The sequence below is a fragment of the Nycticebus coucang genome, chromosome 3 (genome assembly GCF_027406575.1).
Source record: "Nycticebus coucang isolate mNycCou1 chromosome 3, mNycCou1.pri, whole genome shotgun sequence".
Taxonomy (NCBI): Eukaryota; Metazoa; Chordata; class Mammalia; order Primates; family Lorisidae; genus Nycticebus; species Nycticebus coucang.
In genome coordinates this window covers 720,974-738,147 of record NC_069782.1, presented here as the reverse complement: position 1 = coordinate 738,147, position 17,174 = coordinate 720,974, and the positions used below count along the sequence as shown (strand labels likewise).

The 17,174-nt window shown below is 50.5% G+C and overlaps 1 protein-coding gene across 1 annotated transcript in view; it reads right to left on the bottom strand.

Moving 5' to 3' along the window:
* TTLL8 (tubulin tyrosine ligase like 8) overlaps positions 1-17,174 on the bottom strand; it is a 52,629-nt gene that overhangs the window by 34,830 nt on the left and 625 nt on the right. The window contains exons 2-8 of the mRNA XM_053584663.1: positions 12,955-13,046; positions 10,144-10,282; positions 9,472-9,545; positions 5,497-5,625; positions 5,246-5,360; positions 4,484-4,609; positions 434-620 (exon numbers count right to left, since the gene is read on the bottom strand). Coding sequence (XP_053440638.1) covers positions 434-620; positions 4,484-4,609; positions 5,246-5,360; positions 5,497-5,625; positions 9,472-9,545; positions 10,144-10,282; positions 12,955-13,046 — 862 coding nt within the window. The remainder of the gene's footprint in view (positions 1-433; positions 621-4,483; positions 4,610-5,245; positions 5,361-5,496; positions 5,626-9,471; positions 9,546-10,143; positions 10,283-12,954; positions 13,047-17,174) is intronic.

Genomic DNA, 17,174 nt, shown 5'->3' with positions numbered 1-17,174 from the left:
CCCAGCCTTCCCTGACTGTCTCAGGCTGTTGTGGGGTTCACTGAGACCAAGACACCAAGGGGTCAGACAGGAGCATGAGCCGGTGGCATGGACGAGAGCACCCCACGGGTGTGTCATCCTCTCAACAGCAACGGAGGGTCTGGCAGGACAGGCAACAGAGGACCTATGATCCCCAACACCCACACAGGTACTTCAACAGCCAGACAGGCACCGGGGCTCCCTAAAACCATCTCAGACCTCCAGACAGGTGCCCCAACACCTGACAGTAGCCTCATGCCCAGACAGGTGTCCCGATGCCCACTAAGCCTAGAGGCTGCACTGCCAGGCAGCTCCAGAAACCCCTACATGAGGCAGTGACGTGAGCCCCAGGTTCCACCCTGGCTGCTGGTGTCCAGCGAGCCTCAGAGGGCCCTGCACGCGGCAGGTGTCTTACTGAACGAGAGAGTAGTACTGCTGGGTCAGGTCCTTCCACTCATCCTCAGTGAGGGCCTCAGTGGTGTCCTCCGGCCTGTCGATGTCCTCGTGCTCCAGCTGCCCCAGGTAGGCCAGGCACACCTTGCACGCTGTGTCCACAAGCTGCCCTGAGAGGCCCCTGAGCTTTGAGTCAACGTTCTCGGGGTCTGAAACCCAAGCACAGGCACACGGGATGTGGACCAGCACCACAAGCCAACACAAAGGCTGCCCACCCCTCCAGGCTGCAAGGCTTCTTGTGCCCACCCTGAATGATGCACCTGCATCTGGGCAGGGGGCTGGCCTCTCCTGTCCAGAGCAGCCCTGTCCTCAGACAGCTGTGTATGCCACCTCCTCACCCACACTGCAGCTCGACTCTGAGCTCTTCACAGTAGCAAAGAGATAGTTTTGTTTTTTTTGACACAGAGCCTCAAGCTGTCACCCTGGGTAGAGTGCTCTGGCATCACAACTCACAGCAACCTCAAACTCCTGGGCTTAAGTGATTCTCTTGCCCCAGCCTCCCAAGTAGCTGGGACTACGGGTGCCTGCCACAACACCCAACTATTTTTTGGTTGTAGTTGTCACTATTGTTGGCGGGCCCGGGCTGGATTCGAACCTGCCAGCTCTGGTGTATGTGGCTGGTACCTTAGCCACTTGAGCTACGGGTGCCAAAGTGAAATAATACTTCTTGTTCCTTTTCTTTTTTTAAAGATAGGGTCTCCCTCTGGTAGCTGGTACTATAAGTAGGTACCACTATACCTGGCTGACTTTTAAAATTTTTTGTAGAGATAGTGTCTCACTCTGTTGCCCTAGCTGGTCTCAAATTCCCGGGCTCAATAAATCCTACTGCCCAGGCCTTCCAAAGCAGGCACAAGCCACTGCACCCAGCCAGTACTTCTTACAAACTCCCCCAAACTATCCTTTTCTGAGTACACATTAGGCACACAATGAATGCTCTGTGAATAGCCCTGCACTGCATGGACGCCCAGGACCTGCAACCAAAGCCCTTCTCAGGCTTTGTGCACCTGCTCTCACATGGACCCTCACCTTCCTCTGGAACACACAACTCAAGATCTCTGTCAAGTTTCAGGGAGTAAAGGACTAAAAAGGATCTCAGATGGCCTCAGGAATCTGAGCAATGGTCTGAGAACAGTCACCATCCCTTAGCTATGGGGCTAAAATGTGAAATCAACACCACACACCGGGGATCAGGTGCTGGGCTGGCTGGGGTACTGAACCAGGGTGGTCACGATGGAGCAGGAGGAAGCACCCAAGTTTATGTCATAGCTGCAGAGATTACAACAGGCATTATTTTTTATTTTTACTGAGGTGAAATCCACAGAACACAGAATTAGTTAACCATTTTAAAGTGAATGATCTCATGTCTCATTTCTGGTCCAACATGTAAGGAGCCTGAAAGTCCCCACTCCATCCTAAAAACAAGTGAAAAGCTGAACCGACTGCAACATCAACAGCTCTTTTTAGACCTATCAGACAAGTGAGGTCAAAGGCAAACCTACTGCTCCAAACCAGAGAGACGGGAAAGTGAGTGCAAAGAACCACACTCACTGAGGGAGAAACCCTACAGCAGCAGGTGCTCGGTGGAACCGGGAACATAACTGGTGACCTGCTGTAGGTCATCCCATGAAAAGCAGAAAGCCCAAACCATCAGAAGAAGATAAAAATAGGAATCAAAAAGCAAGGGTAACAACTAAAACCCATTAGTAAACATGGTAGATAAGAATCCACTCACATCAAAATCACTTTAAATGTTAATGGTATACATATACCAATTTTAAAAATAATGAAAATAGCCTGGTGCAGTGGTTCACGCCTATAAGAAGACTGGGGAGGGAGAACTGCTTGAGCTCAGAAGTTCGAGACTCACCTGAGCGAAAGTGAGACCCTGGATTCCTAAAAAAATGAAAAACCCGGGCAGTGCCTGTGGCTCAAAGGAGTAGGGCACCGGCCCCATATGCCAGAGGTAGTGGGTCAAACCCAGTCCCGGCCAGAAAATGCAAAAAAAAAGAAAAGAAAAACCCAGCCAGGCACTGCAGTGAGCGCCTGTAATCCCAGCAGCTTCAGAGGCTGAGGCAGCAGGATGCCCACAGCCCGAGTCTGAGGTTGCAGGGAGCTATGATGCCATTGCACTCTGCTCAGGGCATAGACTGAGACTGTGTCTCAATAAATAAATAAATATACGAATTAAAAGACAGAGATTGTCAGAGTGGATTAAACAACAAGGCCTAACTATGTGCTTCCTGTAAGAAACCCTTTAAATATAAAGATACACATAGATTAAAAGCAAAGGGAAGAGACACACCATGCTAACATTAAACAAAGAAGCTTGGAATAGCTACACTAATTTCATTCAGAGAAGACTTCAGAGCAAGAAAAATTATCAGGGATAAAAGGAATATTATAGGCCAGGCATGGTGGCTCATGCCTATAATCCTAGCACTCGGGGAGGCAGGTGGATTGCTTGAGCTCACAGGTGCGAGACCAGCCTGAGAAAAAGCAAGACCCCATCTCTATTAAAAATAGAAAAATTGAGTCAAGAGGATCACTTGAGCCCAAGAGCTGGAGGTTGCTGTGAGCTATGATGCTACAAAACTCTACCCAGGGCAACAGCTTGAGACTCTGTCTCAAAAAAAGAAAAAAAAAGAATATTACATAATGAAAAAAGGGTTCAGTTCCCCGGAAAGATATTAACAATCCTTAAAACGTATGTGCCTAACAACAAAGCCTCAAAATACGTGAGGCAAAAACTGACAATTTCAAGGACAAATAGAAATGAATCCATTATTACAGTTACAGACTTCAGCACCCCTGTATCAGTAACGGATGGATCTGGCTGGCAGAAACTCAGGAGGACCTGGGTGAACTCCATAGTACCATCAACCCACTGGGTATATCGACCTCTGTACAAGACCTCATCCTTCAACACACATATTCTCAGGTTCACATGGAATATTTACCAAGATAGATCACATTGTGGGCCATAAAACACATATTAACAAATTTAAAATAACAGAAATTACAACATTTATGCTCTTGGACCACAACAGAATTAAACTAGAAATGAACAAGAAAAGGACAACCGAAAAATCCTAAAGTATTTGTAGATTAAACAACATACTTATAAATAACACATGTCAAAAGATGACATCAAGAGAGATTAAAAAATATATTGAACTAAGTAAAAATGAAAACATAACATGGAAACTTGTGGGGCAGGGTGAGGTGATTCATACCTATAATCCTAGCACTTTGGGAGGATGAGGCAGGAGGATCACTTGATCCAGGAGTTTGAGGTTGTAGTGAGGTATGATGATGTTACTGTGCTCTAGCTGGGGTGACAGAGTGAGACCTTGTGTCAAACAAAAAAAAAAAAAAAAAGGAAAGGAAAAGAAAAGAAAAAGAAAAAGAAAAGTGGGATGTAGCAAAAACAAAGCTTAATGGAAAATTTATAGCATTAAGTGCGTATATTAGAAAAAAAGTTCTGGCTCGGCACCTATAGCTCAGCAGCTAGGGTGCCAGCCACATACATCAGAGGTGGCGGGTTCAAACCCAGCCTGGGCCAGCCAACAATGACAACTACAACCAAAAAATAGCCGGGCACTGTGGCCGGTGCCTGTAGTCCCAGCTACTTGGGAGGCTGAGGCAAGAGAATCGCTTAAGCCCAAGAGTTTGAGGTTGCTGTGCGCTGTGGTGCTATGGCACTCTACCCAGGGCAACAGGTTGAGACTCTGTCTCAAAAAAAAAAAAAAAAGGAAAGAAAAAAAAGTTCTGAAATTGTGATCTAAGCTTCCACCTTAGAAAATTAAAAAAGCAAATTAAGTCCAAAGTAGGAAGAAGGAAAGAAAGAATCAAAATTAGGGTCGAAATCAATGAAATTGAGAAACAAATCAATACAGAAAAAACAATGAAACAAAAATCTGTTTTTTTAAAACACCAAAAAAAGTCACTAAGTCTGTAGCCAGGCTATCTAAGGTCCCAGGTGGAGGCCTCCCACCGGCCTGGCGGGACGTACCTTTCTTGTTGCTGGGGTCACTGCTCCAGGTCTCTACCCTCTTGTTCTTGGGTTTGCTCCTGTTGCAGTTCTGGTGGCTGACCACCCACTTTAGGATGCTGGACGCCATAGTGCGCCGGAAGTCATCTGAAAGGACACCACGGTCCCGCCCCTTCTGCCCAACTTGGGGCCAGGCCTGCAGAAGCTCCCCAGGGGCCCCAGCCCACACACACGACCCAGGGCCTATCCTTCCCCTGCTTTTCTGCAGACTGAGTCTGGCTACACCCTGAGCCTCCAGCACAGAACTGCCCTCCACCCAGCTGCTCACTGCCCTGTCCATGGGCCTGGGGCAGATCCACACGCTCCCTCCCCAGGACCATCATCCCTGTGCACCCCCATAACCATAGCCAGGGCAGTCCTCTGCCTGGTCCTCTGTCCTCAGCTTCTGCCCCATCAATCTGCCTCAGCAGTGCCCTACAGGGATCTTTCCAGAAGCCCCTCTGGCTGATGGCACCAGGACCCTCTGTGAGTGCAACCATCTCAGAAGGTGGCACCAGGCTCCAGCCCCCGCCTGGCTCTGGGCAGCAGGGGCCACATGCGGTCCACGAGGGACAGGGCAGAGCTGCTGGAGCGGGCCCATGCCAGGGAGGCTCCTTGCCATCTGGGAACCCACAGACCTCACTCCATAGCTTCCAGCCTCCCCTTCCTGATGTTGCCCCTGGAGGCTTTTGGACTGGCCCTCGCTAGGTGGTCCTGTCCCTGACCCCTGCTGGAGTCACTTACCCAGGAACTCCTGTGTCTCGGTCTCGGTGCAGAGGCTGTAGCAGCGTGGGAAGAAGGAGTCAGGGTTCGCCTGGACGTACCAGGGCAGGCTCCGCATGTTCACGCACAGCCCAATCTGCAGATAGCACCCACCAGGGGCCAGGCAAGAGGCCCCTCATGGGGGGCAGACAGGAGATGCAGGTGCCCAGCGGTTAGCAGGAGGTGGCAGGGAGGTGACCAGCCCCGCCCTGCACCCCATGCCCTGCCCACACCTTGGTGGTGAAGGCCGCCGTCTTTCCATAGTGGTTCAGCATCTGGTCGCAGGCCAGGCTATGGTAGTCAACCACGTCCCTCTTAATGGTCCAGAGGAAGTACGGCATTTCATTTTTTACCAACCTAGACTGGCAAGAAAAAAGTCTTTATCAATACCCAGCATTCGAGGATTGTCCTCAAGACTAGCAGGCCTGCAACTAAGAAGAACGAAATCAGGCTTAAATGATGCGCAGCGTGAGAATTCTTTTTTTCCGGTGAGAAATAAAATTGAATTTGACATTTTACTTTTAAGCTAAAAAAAAAAACAAGCAATCAAAGAACAACAGAAGGCTTGAAGTAGGCTTTTCAGAGAGCGCAGCTCACCCTCTAGGGCAGGCAGGCGTCAGAGGGCACAGCTCACCCTCTAGGGCAGGCAGGCGTCAGAGGGCACAGCTCACCCTCTGGGGCAGGCAGGTGTCAGAGGGCACAGCTCACCCTCTAGGGCAGTGGTTCTCAACCTTCCTAACGCCTCCTAATGCCACGACCCTTTAATACAATTTCTCATGTTGTGGTGACCCCCCAACCATAAAATTATTTTCATTGCTACTTTGTAACTGTAATTTTGCTACTATTATGAATCATTATGTAAATATCTGATATGCAGGATGTATTTTCATTGTTACAAAGGGGTCTCGACCCACTGGTTGAGAACCACTGCGCTAGGGAAAGCTGGCAACTCTCCAGGAAGCAGGCATGAGAGGATGCTGCTCACCTTCTATGGGAAGCAAGTGTCAGAGGGTGCAGCTCACCCTCTAGGGGAGGCGGGTGTCAGAGGGTGCAGCTCACCCTCTAGGGGAGGCGGGTGTCAGAGGGTGCAGCTCACCCTCTAGGGGAGGCGGGTGTCAGAGAGTCACTATATCTTTGTCAACACATCATTTGTACAATATGCCCGGGGTTCAAGGTCAAATTCCAGGATTGAACTCACAGGCCGTCCAGTGCCTGAGAAGTTCACGTTAATGTCTTTCAAAATCCTGGGACAGGCTTTTCCTGCGTCTGGATAACACTGGGTGCCTCAACATCCCTAAAGGCAGCCACCGGACAGTCACGGCTCCCACTGGTCTCTTCTTCTCTATCTTCTTCCTCATCTTCAGCCACACCCTTTTCTTTTGGCTCCTCTGAAATTTCATCTTCTTCATCTGGCTCCCAATCTCATTCTTCTGTAGGATTATAACTCCCATTAATAATCTCAAATTGCTGATCAAATGGAGGCTAAGGAGAACAACACACTTCCCTCCAAGGTCCTGGCCATCTGCATTGAGTCTGGCTTCTGCTGGTGCACATTTAACCTGGGAGCTTTTTTTTCTTTTTTGTAGAGACAGAGTCTCACTTTATCGCCCTCGGTAGAGTGCCGTGGCATCACACAGCTCACAGCAACCTCCAACTCCTGGGCTTAAGTGATTCTCTTGCCTCAGTCTCCCGAGTAGCTGGGACTACAGGCGCCCGCCACAACACCCAGCTATTTTTTTTGGTTGCAATTCAGCTGGGCCGGGTTTGAACCCGCCACCCTCGGTATATGGGGCCGGCGCCTTACCGACTGAGGTGATGGCATGCACTCGCCTGAGGCAGCTCCCACTCTGACTGGCCATCAAGTCCTTCCCCGAGGATGCACTCTGACGCTTGTTATTTCACCGGTTTTTTCTACTTCTTCGATATCACTCCAAATCTTTTTTTTTTTTTTTGACACAGAGCCTCAAGCTATCCCCCAGGGTAGAGTGCGGTGGCATCACAGCTCACAGCAACCTCAAACTCCTGGGCTTAAGCGATTCTCCTGCCTCCGCCTCCCAAGTAGCTGGAACTACAGGTGCCTGCCACAACGCCTGGCTATTTTTTGGTTGCAGCCATCATTGTTGTTTGGCAGGCCCGAGCTGAATTTGAACCTGCCAGGTCAGGTGTATGTGGCTGGTGCCTTAGCCACTTGAGCCATAGGCGCCGGGCCACCCCAAATCTTGATCAAGTTGCTGTCAACATTTGCTGTGTTGTCAGAATTCCAAACATGTTTCCTAGTTTAGGAGAAGATGCAAGGAAGGACATGAAAGAGGAGGTGCAGGGCAAGGCGCTGGAGGGTGGAGCATCTTGGAGTACCTGTCAGAATTCCCTTTTCTTCCCCCTTGGCTGCAAAAAACGCACATTCCTTGAGTGCCTATGGTGTCCCAGGTGTGGGGTGAACGTAGGGTCTCAGCCCTCTTCTGGGTGTCTTTGTGGGGCTGGGGACACACCACTTGCCTGAGATGTTAAGATGCTTCCTGACCTGGGAACCAAGCCCACAGGAGCAGCTCCAGGCAGGCTGCAGACTGGAGGGTGACCTCTCTCTCCACTGTGCATGGCAGAGAAGGGGAAGGGGCCTGGGTGGAGCTCCTGCCTGGTGCAGGGCAAGGGGGGGTCCTGCTGCTGTTGCTTTTCTATTTACAGCAATGGCATGCGAAAAATTCTAGCCATACGAAGAGATGCTAGGACAGAATATTCTCTGAAATCCTACTCCCCAGGCATAACTCCTGACCCAGCACCTGTGGGTCAGTCTCTGCAGACAACATTGTGGACATAAAGGCATGACACACACGGGCACCTGTACAGCCCCACACAAAACACACCGAGACGTGGATCATTCCACTGTGATTCCCTGGTTAGCACAGGGCCCGCCTTGTGCAGAGGGCCAGGAGGGGATGGGGCCCCACAGGGATACCATCCCATAGGGACACTGGCTGATTTCCAAGCACTTTGCTCTTTTTCACATGGTCTGACCTCCTTTTCCTGCACCTAGAGCTGGTGCTTTCAGACAGAAGTCTTGTTTTGCAGAGAATGTTGTGAATTCTCTTGGGAATATAAAAGCACAGAGCAGGGCAGTAGCTGCTACACTGGGGTAGGACAGAGTCATCCACAGAACTGTGGCCCCTCTCCAGGTCCCCCAGCTCACTGCTGAGTCTCTCTCTCAAGCAGCAGACAGGATGTCTCTCCCCACCCAAGTGCATCTGTCCAGACCTCAGCCCCTAGGTGATGGAGACAAGTCACCAGGGTGGGCCCTTGAATATGGGAGCAGTGCCCTCACTGAAGAGGCCCAGAAAGACCTTGTCCCTCCCCACCCCATAAGGACAGCACTCGGACACCTATGAGGCAGGGAGTCCCCAGAGCCCAGCCTGGTGTCTATTCTGTTTGGTAAGCCTAGGGCAGGCACCCACAGCGGCTGAGCCACACAGCAGCCCTGCTCCCCTCTGTGCATTTTCTGTACAGGACACATCCCTGTTCCATAGCAATGGAATAAATCCAGGCAGGTGTCCCATGCACTGGCCACTGTGAGTGCCTGGACAGGTGGTGCCCATTTTCCCGTTTATGCTTCTGTCACCATGTGTGAGCTTCACGTGCTCTGGACATCTGGGCCACGTGACACACAGCCAGCATCCCTCCCACTCCAGGTGATCTTTCTGACTCTTTATCAGGGGCAGAGTCCTGAGAAGCCAGGGGGCCAGGATGGGCCCGGGGAGGTGGGGGTGTGACTGTGTCCCTGGAGACCCTGTCCTACCCCTGGCCAGGCCCCCTGTAGTATATCAACCAGGCCACTCAGAGCCCCTCGGGTGCCCACACTGTTGCAGGTCAGCTTGTGCAGCCCTTAGGAGCATGCAGCGGGTGCGGGGACCTGGGCACACCAGGCCCCACCCTCTGGTACAGTAGCTTGTCTGTCTCACCCTGGGGCCAGCAAGCCCTGTGCCCCCGCCTAGGGTCCTGGTGCCTCTCTGGCCCTGTCACCCACCAGCTACTGTCCCTGCCCCCAACACAGGCCCTATGGGAACCAAGGCAGGTGGCAGCAGGAGACCCCCCTTGGTAAGGCCACAGCTCACCCCAGAGCATGTAAGGACCCCCTTGGTGAGGCTATAGCTTACCCCAATGCACATGGGATCCCCTTGGCGGGGCCACGGCACACCCCAGTGCACATAGGAACGTACCATCACATCATGGATGTTGTCTATTTTCTCCAAAGCCATTTCTTGATTTTCTTTGACTTCAGCACATTTACTTGCTGCAAACAAATCACAGGAAAAGGCCTGGACACCTGGGCACCGCCAGACCCACAGTGGCCGGGTATCCCTGCTATGGGCAGAATGGCACCTGTTTGCCACTTGGAACCTTTCTCCACATGAGGGACCCCCAGTAGGGCCCTGTGTGTCCATCAGGAAGCCTCCCCTGCACGTTTCCCTGGGGCAGCCCAGGGCACAGGTGTATGAACAGGCTCAGAACTCGGGAACCCAGGACTGGAGAGCAGGGGCCACAGGAGGGGACATTGGGCCTTGGCCTCAACAGGGCCCGAGGACACAGACACAGCTGTGGCAGGATCGCAAGGTATACCCAGCACTGTGGGAGCCAGAGCCAGAGGAGGGACAGCTTGGGCTGGGCTGGGGAGGATGATGAGAACCCACTCTCAACGGGAGGAAGCCCAGCCTGGGCTGACACAGAAACCCTGAGCAAAGACATGGACACTGGGGTGGGAAGGCCAGGGGGGCTGTGGAGAGGTGGGATCAGACCTCCCAACACGTGCGAGGGACTCTGTGGAGGATCCCTTGCTCAACGGTACTGGTTCGTGCACCAGCAGACATGACGCCCACCAGGAGATACTCTACCAGCAGACCCTTCCCCCATGTCCTCGGCATTCTGGACGACCTTGGGCACAAAGTAGAACTTCTTCTCTACCCAGCCCTTCCTGCGCAGAGCCGCCCGGATCACAGGGTAGTGTCCGTAGATAGAGAAGATCTTCTTTTCCTGAAATGGCAAAAGCATGTTTTAAGGATGGGCTCGGTGGCTCACACCTGTAATCCTAGTACTCTGGGAGGCTGAGGCAGGAGGATCCCTTGAGCTTAGGAATTTGAGGTTGCTTGAGCTATGATAATGCCATGGTACTCTACCCAGGGCAACTGTCTCAAAAAAGAAAAAAAGCATGTTTTAAAATAAAAAAAAACTGAACAATAAGTTAACTATTTCTCAGTAAAAGGGACTTTCAAAGCAGACTGAGATGGGCCATGCCCTAGTTAGTGGGGGGACATTCTGCCAGAGAAGGACCCTGGACACACTCAAAGCACAGAGGCTGCTTAGTGCTCAGGGGTGCAGGTGAAGGCTCTGGACATGCCCCCAAACGCAAGAGGGTCAGTCACTATTCCACCCGCGTCCCTTTCTCACGGGGGTCTAGAGCAGAGGTGCTCACACTTTCATATTCTCACACACGCACACGGTCACACACCATGCGTCCTCACACGCCACACTCACATGTGACCACACCTGCACACTGGCACGTTCACACGCTCACTTTGCACTCCCACATAGCAGCCCAAGAGCTGCAGCAGATAGGGAAGCTCTCTGAGCTGAAGCTGGAAGCGAGCCCAGAATAGAGGAGGCCATATGGGCTGTGCATCTGAGGACAGGTGGGGCCCTGTCCTACAGAGCTTCTTCTTCCCCACAAGGGTGACCATCCCTTGTGTTGGGAGGAGTGTGGGTCCCCAAGGTTTGAGGCTTCAGAGGAGCCATTCACACCCCGAAGGGCCTGAGGGCAGCAGGGTGGCAGGACAGGCCAGTGGGAGCAGCTGGGACCCTGCACCCAGCACCTGAGGAACTGCCCTGCTGTGGGGGCTGTGGCAGCCGGGACCCTGCACCCAGCACCTGAGAAACTGCCCTGCTGTGGGGGCTGTGGCAGCCGGGACCCTGCACCCAGCACCTGGAGAACTGCCCTGCTATAGGGGTTGTGGCAGCCGGGACCCTGCACTCAGCACCTGAGAAACTGCCCTGCTGTGGGGGCTGTGGCAGCCGGGACCCTGCACTCAGCACCTGAGAAACTGCCCTGCTGTGGGGGCTGTGGCAGGCAGAGGGCCACAAGGGTGTACACAGACCCACACCTGTCTTGGGCTCCTCAGCTGGAGCCCTGACTCAGGCTGTGGACAAAGACAGAGAACTTGGTCTGGACACCAGCACCTGTGGGGTCAGTGACAGGTGCTGAAATCAGGAGTCAGGGCAGGATGGGAAATGGTCAAGCCCAGAGGCCTGTGCTGCCCAGAGCCTGCATCGTCCCTTCCCTTGGTGCAGCAGAGTCCATGACCCGCTTCTAACCAATGGGGTATTGCAACAGCCAGAGATGGGATGTCCCCCATGATCACTGACATTATTTGGTGAATGTGTCAGGAGTTTGCAGATACCATCAAGGCCCCTAATCAACTGATTTCAGTCTAATGAAAAGATGGATTGCCTGGGGTGGCCCTGACCTGACAGGCCCTTGGCTGCAGGTCTAGTTCTTCCTTGGCGTTGGAGACGCACATGGGGGGGGCTCCTTTGCCCACTGCAGTTCAGAGGGAGCAAGATTCCACAAGGCAGTGGACTCGATGCAGCCTGTGCAGGGTAAGCCGACCCTCCCACTCAGCTCTAGGGGAGCAGTAGCCCAGTGGGATGTGAGGGATGTGAGCCTCCGCCCCAGCAGGGGACCCCACTTAGCTTCATCCAGAGCTCCCTGTCCACAGGGACCTGTGCCCACAGGACCTGTGCCAAGCAGGAACAGATGGCTGCTATTTCATGTGGCTAAGTCTATGGGTATCTGTTAGGTAGCTCAGACAACTCAGGTCCCCACAGGAAGATGCAGGCCACACCCAGGAGTGCAGGCTGACAGAACAGGTGGTTGGACACTGTGGGGTAAGTTCCTGCCCACGTGAGGGATCTGGCAGGTCAAGGGCCTTCCCTGGGCTGCCTTAGAGGACATTGGTGCCAGGCCTGCCCCCCAAGGCGGTTGTGCACATGACGGGCCTAGTCACCAGCAGGAGCTTCTTAGGGAGCTGGGCAGCTGGCAGGAGATACCTCCTGCCACCTGACATCCCACTTAGTGGTGGTCAAAGGAGTAACTTTGGAAGAAGCTAATTTTAGTAAGTTAGCAGAATACAATTCCTAAGGGAATCATGGAACTAACAAAAGCAAAGCGTAAGACTTGTAACATATATGAGGAGACGTGAAATGAAAAATGTAATCAGCCCAAGGAAGGCTCAAGAGAAGGAAGGAAACTGGTCCTGCTCTGACAGGCAGGACACACCCAGGGAGGGAAGCAGGCCACAGCACTGACCACACAGCCTCAGTCACACATGTAGGTGCTTCCAGTAAAAGGCACATTGCCAGATGTTTTCAAGCTAACTCTGTTATTTACAAACATAAGCCTCCTCACCAGGGGAGGCTGGGCCTTGCTGGCAGCTCTGCCCATGAGTGTATCAGGACCAGGTCAGCAGACTCCAAATTCCGAGATAAATTCCCCCCCTTTTTTGGGGCAGTTTTTTGGCTGGGGCTGGGTTTGAACCTGCCACCCTCAGCATATGGGGCCAGTGCCCTAGTCCTTGAGCCACAGGCACGGCCCCTAAATTTCCATTTTTAAAAAGTACCCTCCTCCCCACAGAGTCCAAACGAGGATTCACCTTGATTGCCTTTTCTGTTAATTGTCTTGCTATTTTATATCTGTCCAATTTGGGAGAAGAAGCCAAATCTTGGGAAATTCCTCGTTTTAATTCTGCAAAAGAGAAACAGGACATCAAAGCAAGGACCAGAGCACCTAAGCGCTGTTAGCCAGCAAACTTCTAGTGCTGGACCACAGAGACACCCACTGCAAAGTCCCTGTCACCCCGAGACAGCTGCACTCCTCACCTCACACACCTGGTTCCCCAAACACCAGGAGCAGGTGGACCACCCCCTCTTCCCCACCCTCCTACCCATGCCTCACCATCTGTCCCCTGCCTGCCCATGCCCTGGCTGCACTGGCCTCAGGGACCTGCAGTCCTCACTAGGCTCCACAGCCTGCTCCAACTTGGTGCCCACCTTACCTCTGACGTCCCCCACAACCAATGCCTCAGCTGACCCTCTCTGACCCTGGGCGCCAGAACTCCCACAAGCACGCACCAATGACACACACAGACACCACACCCAATAGCTGCATGTGTACTGTATTCTGCTGAGTAAAGTGCTTCTGTGCATATTGGGCACCCAAATTTATGGCTCAAACTTCCAGGAAAACACTCCTCAAGAAAGTGGCTGGCTCTTGGCCAGGAGAGACAAATCTGGGGAGGACTAAGGCTCCCCTGGTAAATGTGCAGATGGTACTGCTCTCCCACAGCTGCAAGCTCTGTGAAGGCTGCCCCTTTTCTCTTTCCCGAGCTCTTCCCTCCCCATATGTCTGGCAGTGGCTAAGATAATCATTCTGGGAGCTGCTGAGGCTGCTCAGCCCCTGGGAGCTTCCAGTCCCCTTCGCACGGTTGCTCAGGCCTTAGCCTTTGCCCTGCATAGCCATGGCCCACCTCACCAGCCCTGCCACCGCCCCCTCCCCTGATGGCGGTGCTTGGCAGAGGCCACTCTGGCCACTCCCACTGGATCCTGAATCCTCCGGGACTGGAACCCCGTGTGCCCAGGTGGGAAAGTGTGGCAGCCTGGGAGGCCCACAGAGTTCCCCCACTCCTGAGCCACACTACCCATGTATAATGCACATCTTTTTTTTCCCCTCAAAAATTTGGGTCAAAAAGTGTTAATTATCCAGTTAAATACAGGTACATTCTCTTCACACAAAGAACGTGTTCTAGCACAGATCATGGGCAGAGCTGCAGAACCTCAACAAAGTTCAGAGAATTAAAATGATACTGATCAAGTGTTCTGACGATAGTTGAATCAAGCTGGAAAGTAATGACAAGAAAATCACCAGAAAATTTCCTAAATGTTTGGAATAAATAGTGCAGTTTTAAAATAAAACATGGATCAAAAGAGAAAGCAAATGGAGATTTTAAATGATTTTAATTAAATGAGGTAAAAATATGACATATCAAAGCATTACAGTGCAGCTAAAGTAGTGATTAGAAGGAATTTATAACTTTAAGCACATGTTTTAGAACAGAAAACAAATTGAAATTATCTAAGCTACTATCCCAAGAGACTAGAAAGAGAACAATTACAGTCAAGGAAAGTAGAAGACAGAAAGTAATAAAGGTGAGAGGAGAATGCAATTAAATAAAAAACAAATGTAGTATAGAGAAACCAAAAGTTGGATGTTTGAAACATTTTTTTTTTTTGAGACAGAGCCTCAAGCTGTCACCCTGGGGAGAGTGCTATGGCGTCACAGCTCACAGCAACCTTCAACTCCTGGGCTCAAGCAAGTCTCCTGTCTTCGCCTCCCAAGTAGCTGGGACTACAGGTGCCTGCCACGGCGCCTGCCACAACGCCTGGCTATTTTTTGGTTGCAGCCATCATTGTTGTTTGGCGGGCCCGGGCTGGATTCGAACCCACCAGCTCAGGTGTATGTGGCTGGCGCCTTAGCCGCTTGAGCCACAGGCACCGAGCCGGATGTTTGAAACATTTTAATTGAGAAACCTATAATTCCAACCTCTGGTCAAGAAGAAAAAGGAAAAACATGAATTGCAAATATCAAGAATGAAATAAAGGATATCCCTAATGATTGTATTGGTACTAAAATGATAAAAAGAAGACATTATGAATACCTACGTGCCAACAATTTGACCAAGCTTATCAAAATGGACATAAAAGAAACAGAAAACCTGGACAAGCCAATTTCTGTTAAAGAAATTAATTCCATAATTAAAATGTTACCCAAGATGAAAACTCTAGGTGTAGATGGCATCACAAGTCAATCTTTCTAAACATTTAAGGGAACAAACACCTTATGTAAATGCTTTCATCAATGGGAAAATAGGAAACTCGTCCAACTCTTTTTATGATGCCATAAATCAAAAACCAAAATGTTACAATGACAAAGGAATAGTGCAGGTCAATCTCTCTCATAAAAATAGACACAAGATCTTTTTTTTTTTTTTTAAGACAGAGTCTCACTTAGAGTCACCCTCCATAGAGTGCCATGGCATCAAAGCTCACAACAACCTCAAACTCTTGGGCTTAAATGATCTCTTGCCTCAGCCTCCCAAGTAGCTGGGACTACAGGTACCCATCACAATGCCCAGCTATTTTTTAGTTGTAGTTGTCATTGTTGTTTGGCAGGCCTGGGCTGGGATCGAACCTGCCAGCTCCAGTGTATGTAGCTGGCACCCTAGCTGCAGAGCTACAGGTGCCGAGTCAAAAGAGAACTTTTAAAGCCTAGAGCAACACCCTACTTCATGGTGAAATACTGAACGTTTTCCCCTTGAATTCAGGAACAAAACAAAGATGTACATACCACTCTCAGTTACACTGAGAGTAATGGCCAATGCAATAACTCAGGAAAAGGGAATAAAAGATATAAAGCTTGAAAACTTTGTAGATAATGACTGTGCACACAGAAAACGTAAATACATCTACAAGCTACTTAGAATTAGTAAATGTGTCTAGTAAGGTCACCCAAAACCAAGACAGTATATAAAAAGAAACTGTATTTCTATATACAAGAAACAATTACAAAATAAAACTCAAGAATGTCATCTACAACATTAAAAACCATCAGCTATCTAGGGGTAAATCTAACAAAAGAAGACTGGAATACTTACATACTGAAAACCACAAAACATTGTTAAGAAGTGAAGGAGAGGGCGGCGCCTGTGGCTCAGTGGGTAGGGTGCTGGCCCCATATACCGAGGGTGGCGGGTTCAAACCCGGCTCCAGTCGAACTGCAACAACAGAATAGCTGGGTGTTGTGGTGGGCGCCTGTAGTCCCAGCTACTTGGAGGCTGAGGCAAGAGAATCACCTAAGCCTAGGAGTTGGAGGTTGCTGTGAGCAGGGTGACGCCACAGCACTCTACTGAGTGCAATAAAGTGAGACTGTCTCTACAAAAAAAAAACATAAAAAGGAAATAAAAGAAGTAAAGGAGAAGTACATCTCACAGGTGAGGAGATTCAAGATGTTAATTCTTCCCCACTTGATCTAGAGATTCAATGTGACCACAATTAAAATCTGGCAGGATTTGCACATGTGTGTAAATTAATAATTTGATTCTAAAATTTGTATGACAGTGCAAAAGTCCAAGCAAACCTATACAATCTTGAAGAAGAGCAGGGTCAGAGGGCTTCTACAACCAGGCAATAAGACATAAACTCCTGCAATTCAAGCAGGTCAGTGCAGCAAAGAGGGTTGGGAGAAAGATCAGCAGAACAGAATGGAGCCCAGAACCAGACTGCAAGGCGGAGGCAGAATCAACTGGATATTCATGGGGGTGGGGGGAGATGAACACTGACCCCTATCTCACACCATACACAACAATCATTCCCAGCAGGTTATGGACCTAAATGTAAAATTGAACTTGCAAAGCTTCTAAAAGAAAACATAGGATATTATCTTCCAGACAATGAAACAGATGAAGGTTTCTTAAATGAGACACAAAATATACTAGATACAGAAGAAAAGATGGACAATTAGACTTCAATAAAATTAAGAAGTTGTGATTATCAAAAGGAATCACTGCGTCCTAACATGCTGACCGTCCTGACATGCTGACATCTACCTGCCAAAGCACTGGTACTAGCACACGTAGGTGGTCCCTCGGGTCAGCAAGACCAGACCACAACCCAATTTATCAATGGCCTTCAGAGGAGGTACAGGCCTCCGCAGATGAGCAGCTATGACTGGCCTGCATGTGTGCAAAGGACCCAGCACCAGCTGTCAAGGAAGTACAAACTGAAACCAGAGTGAGATGCCCACAGACACCCCCAAGTG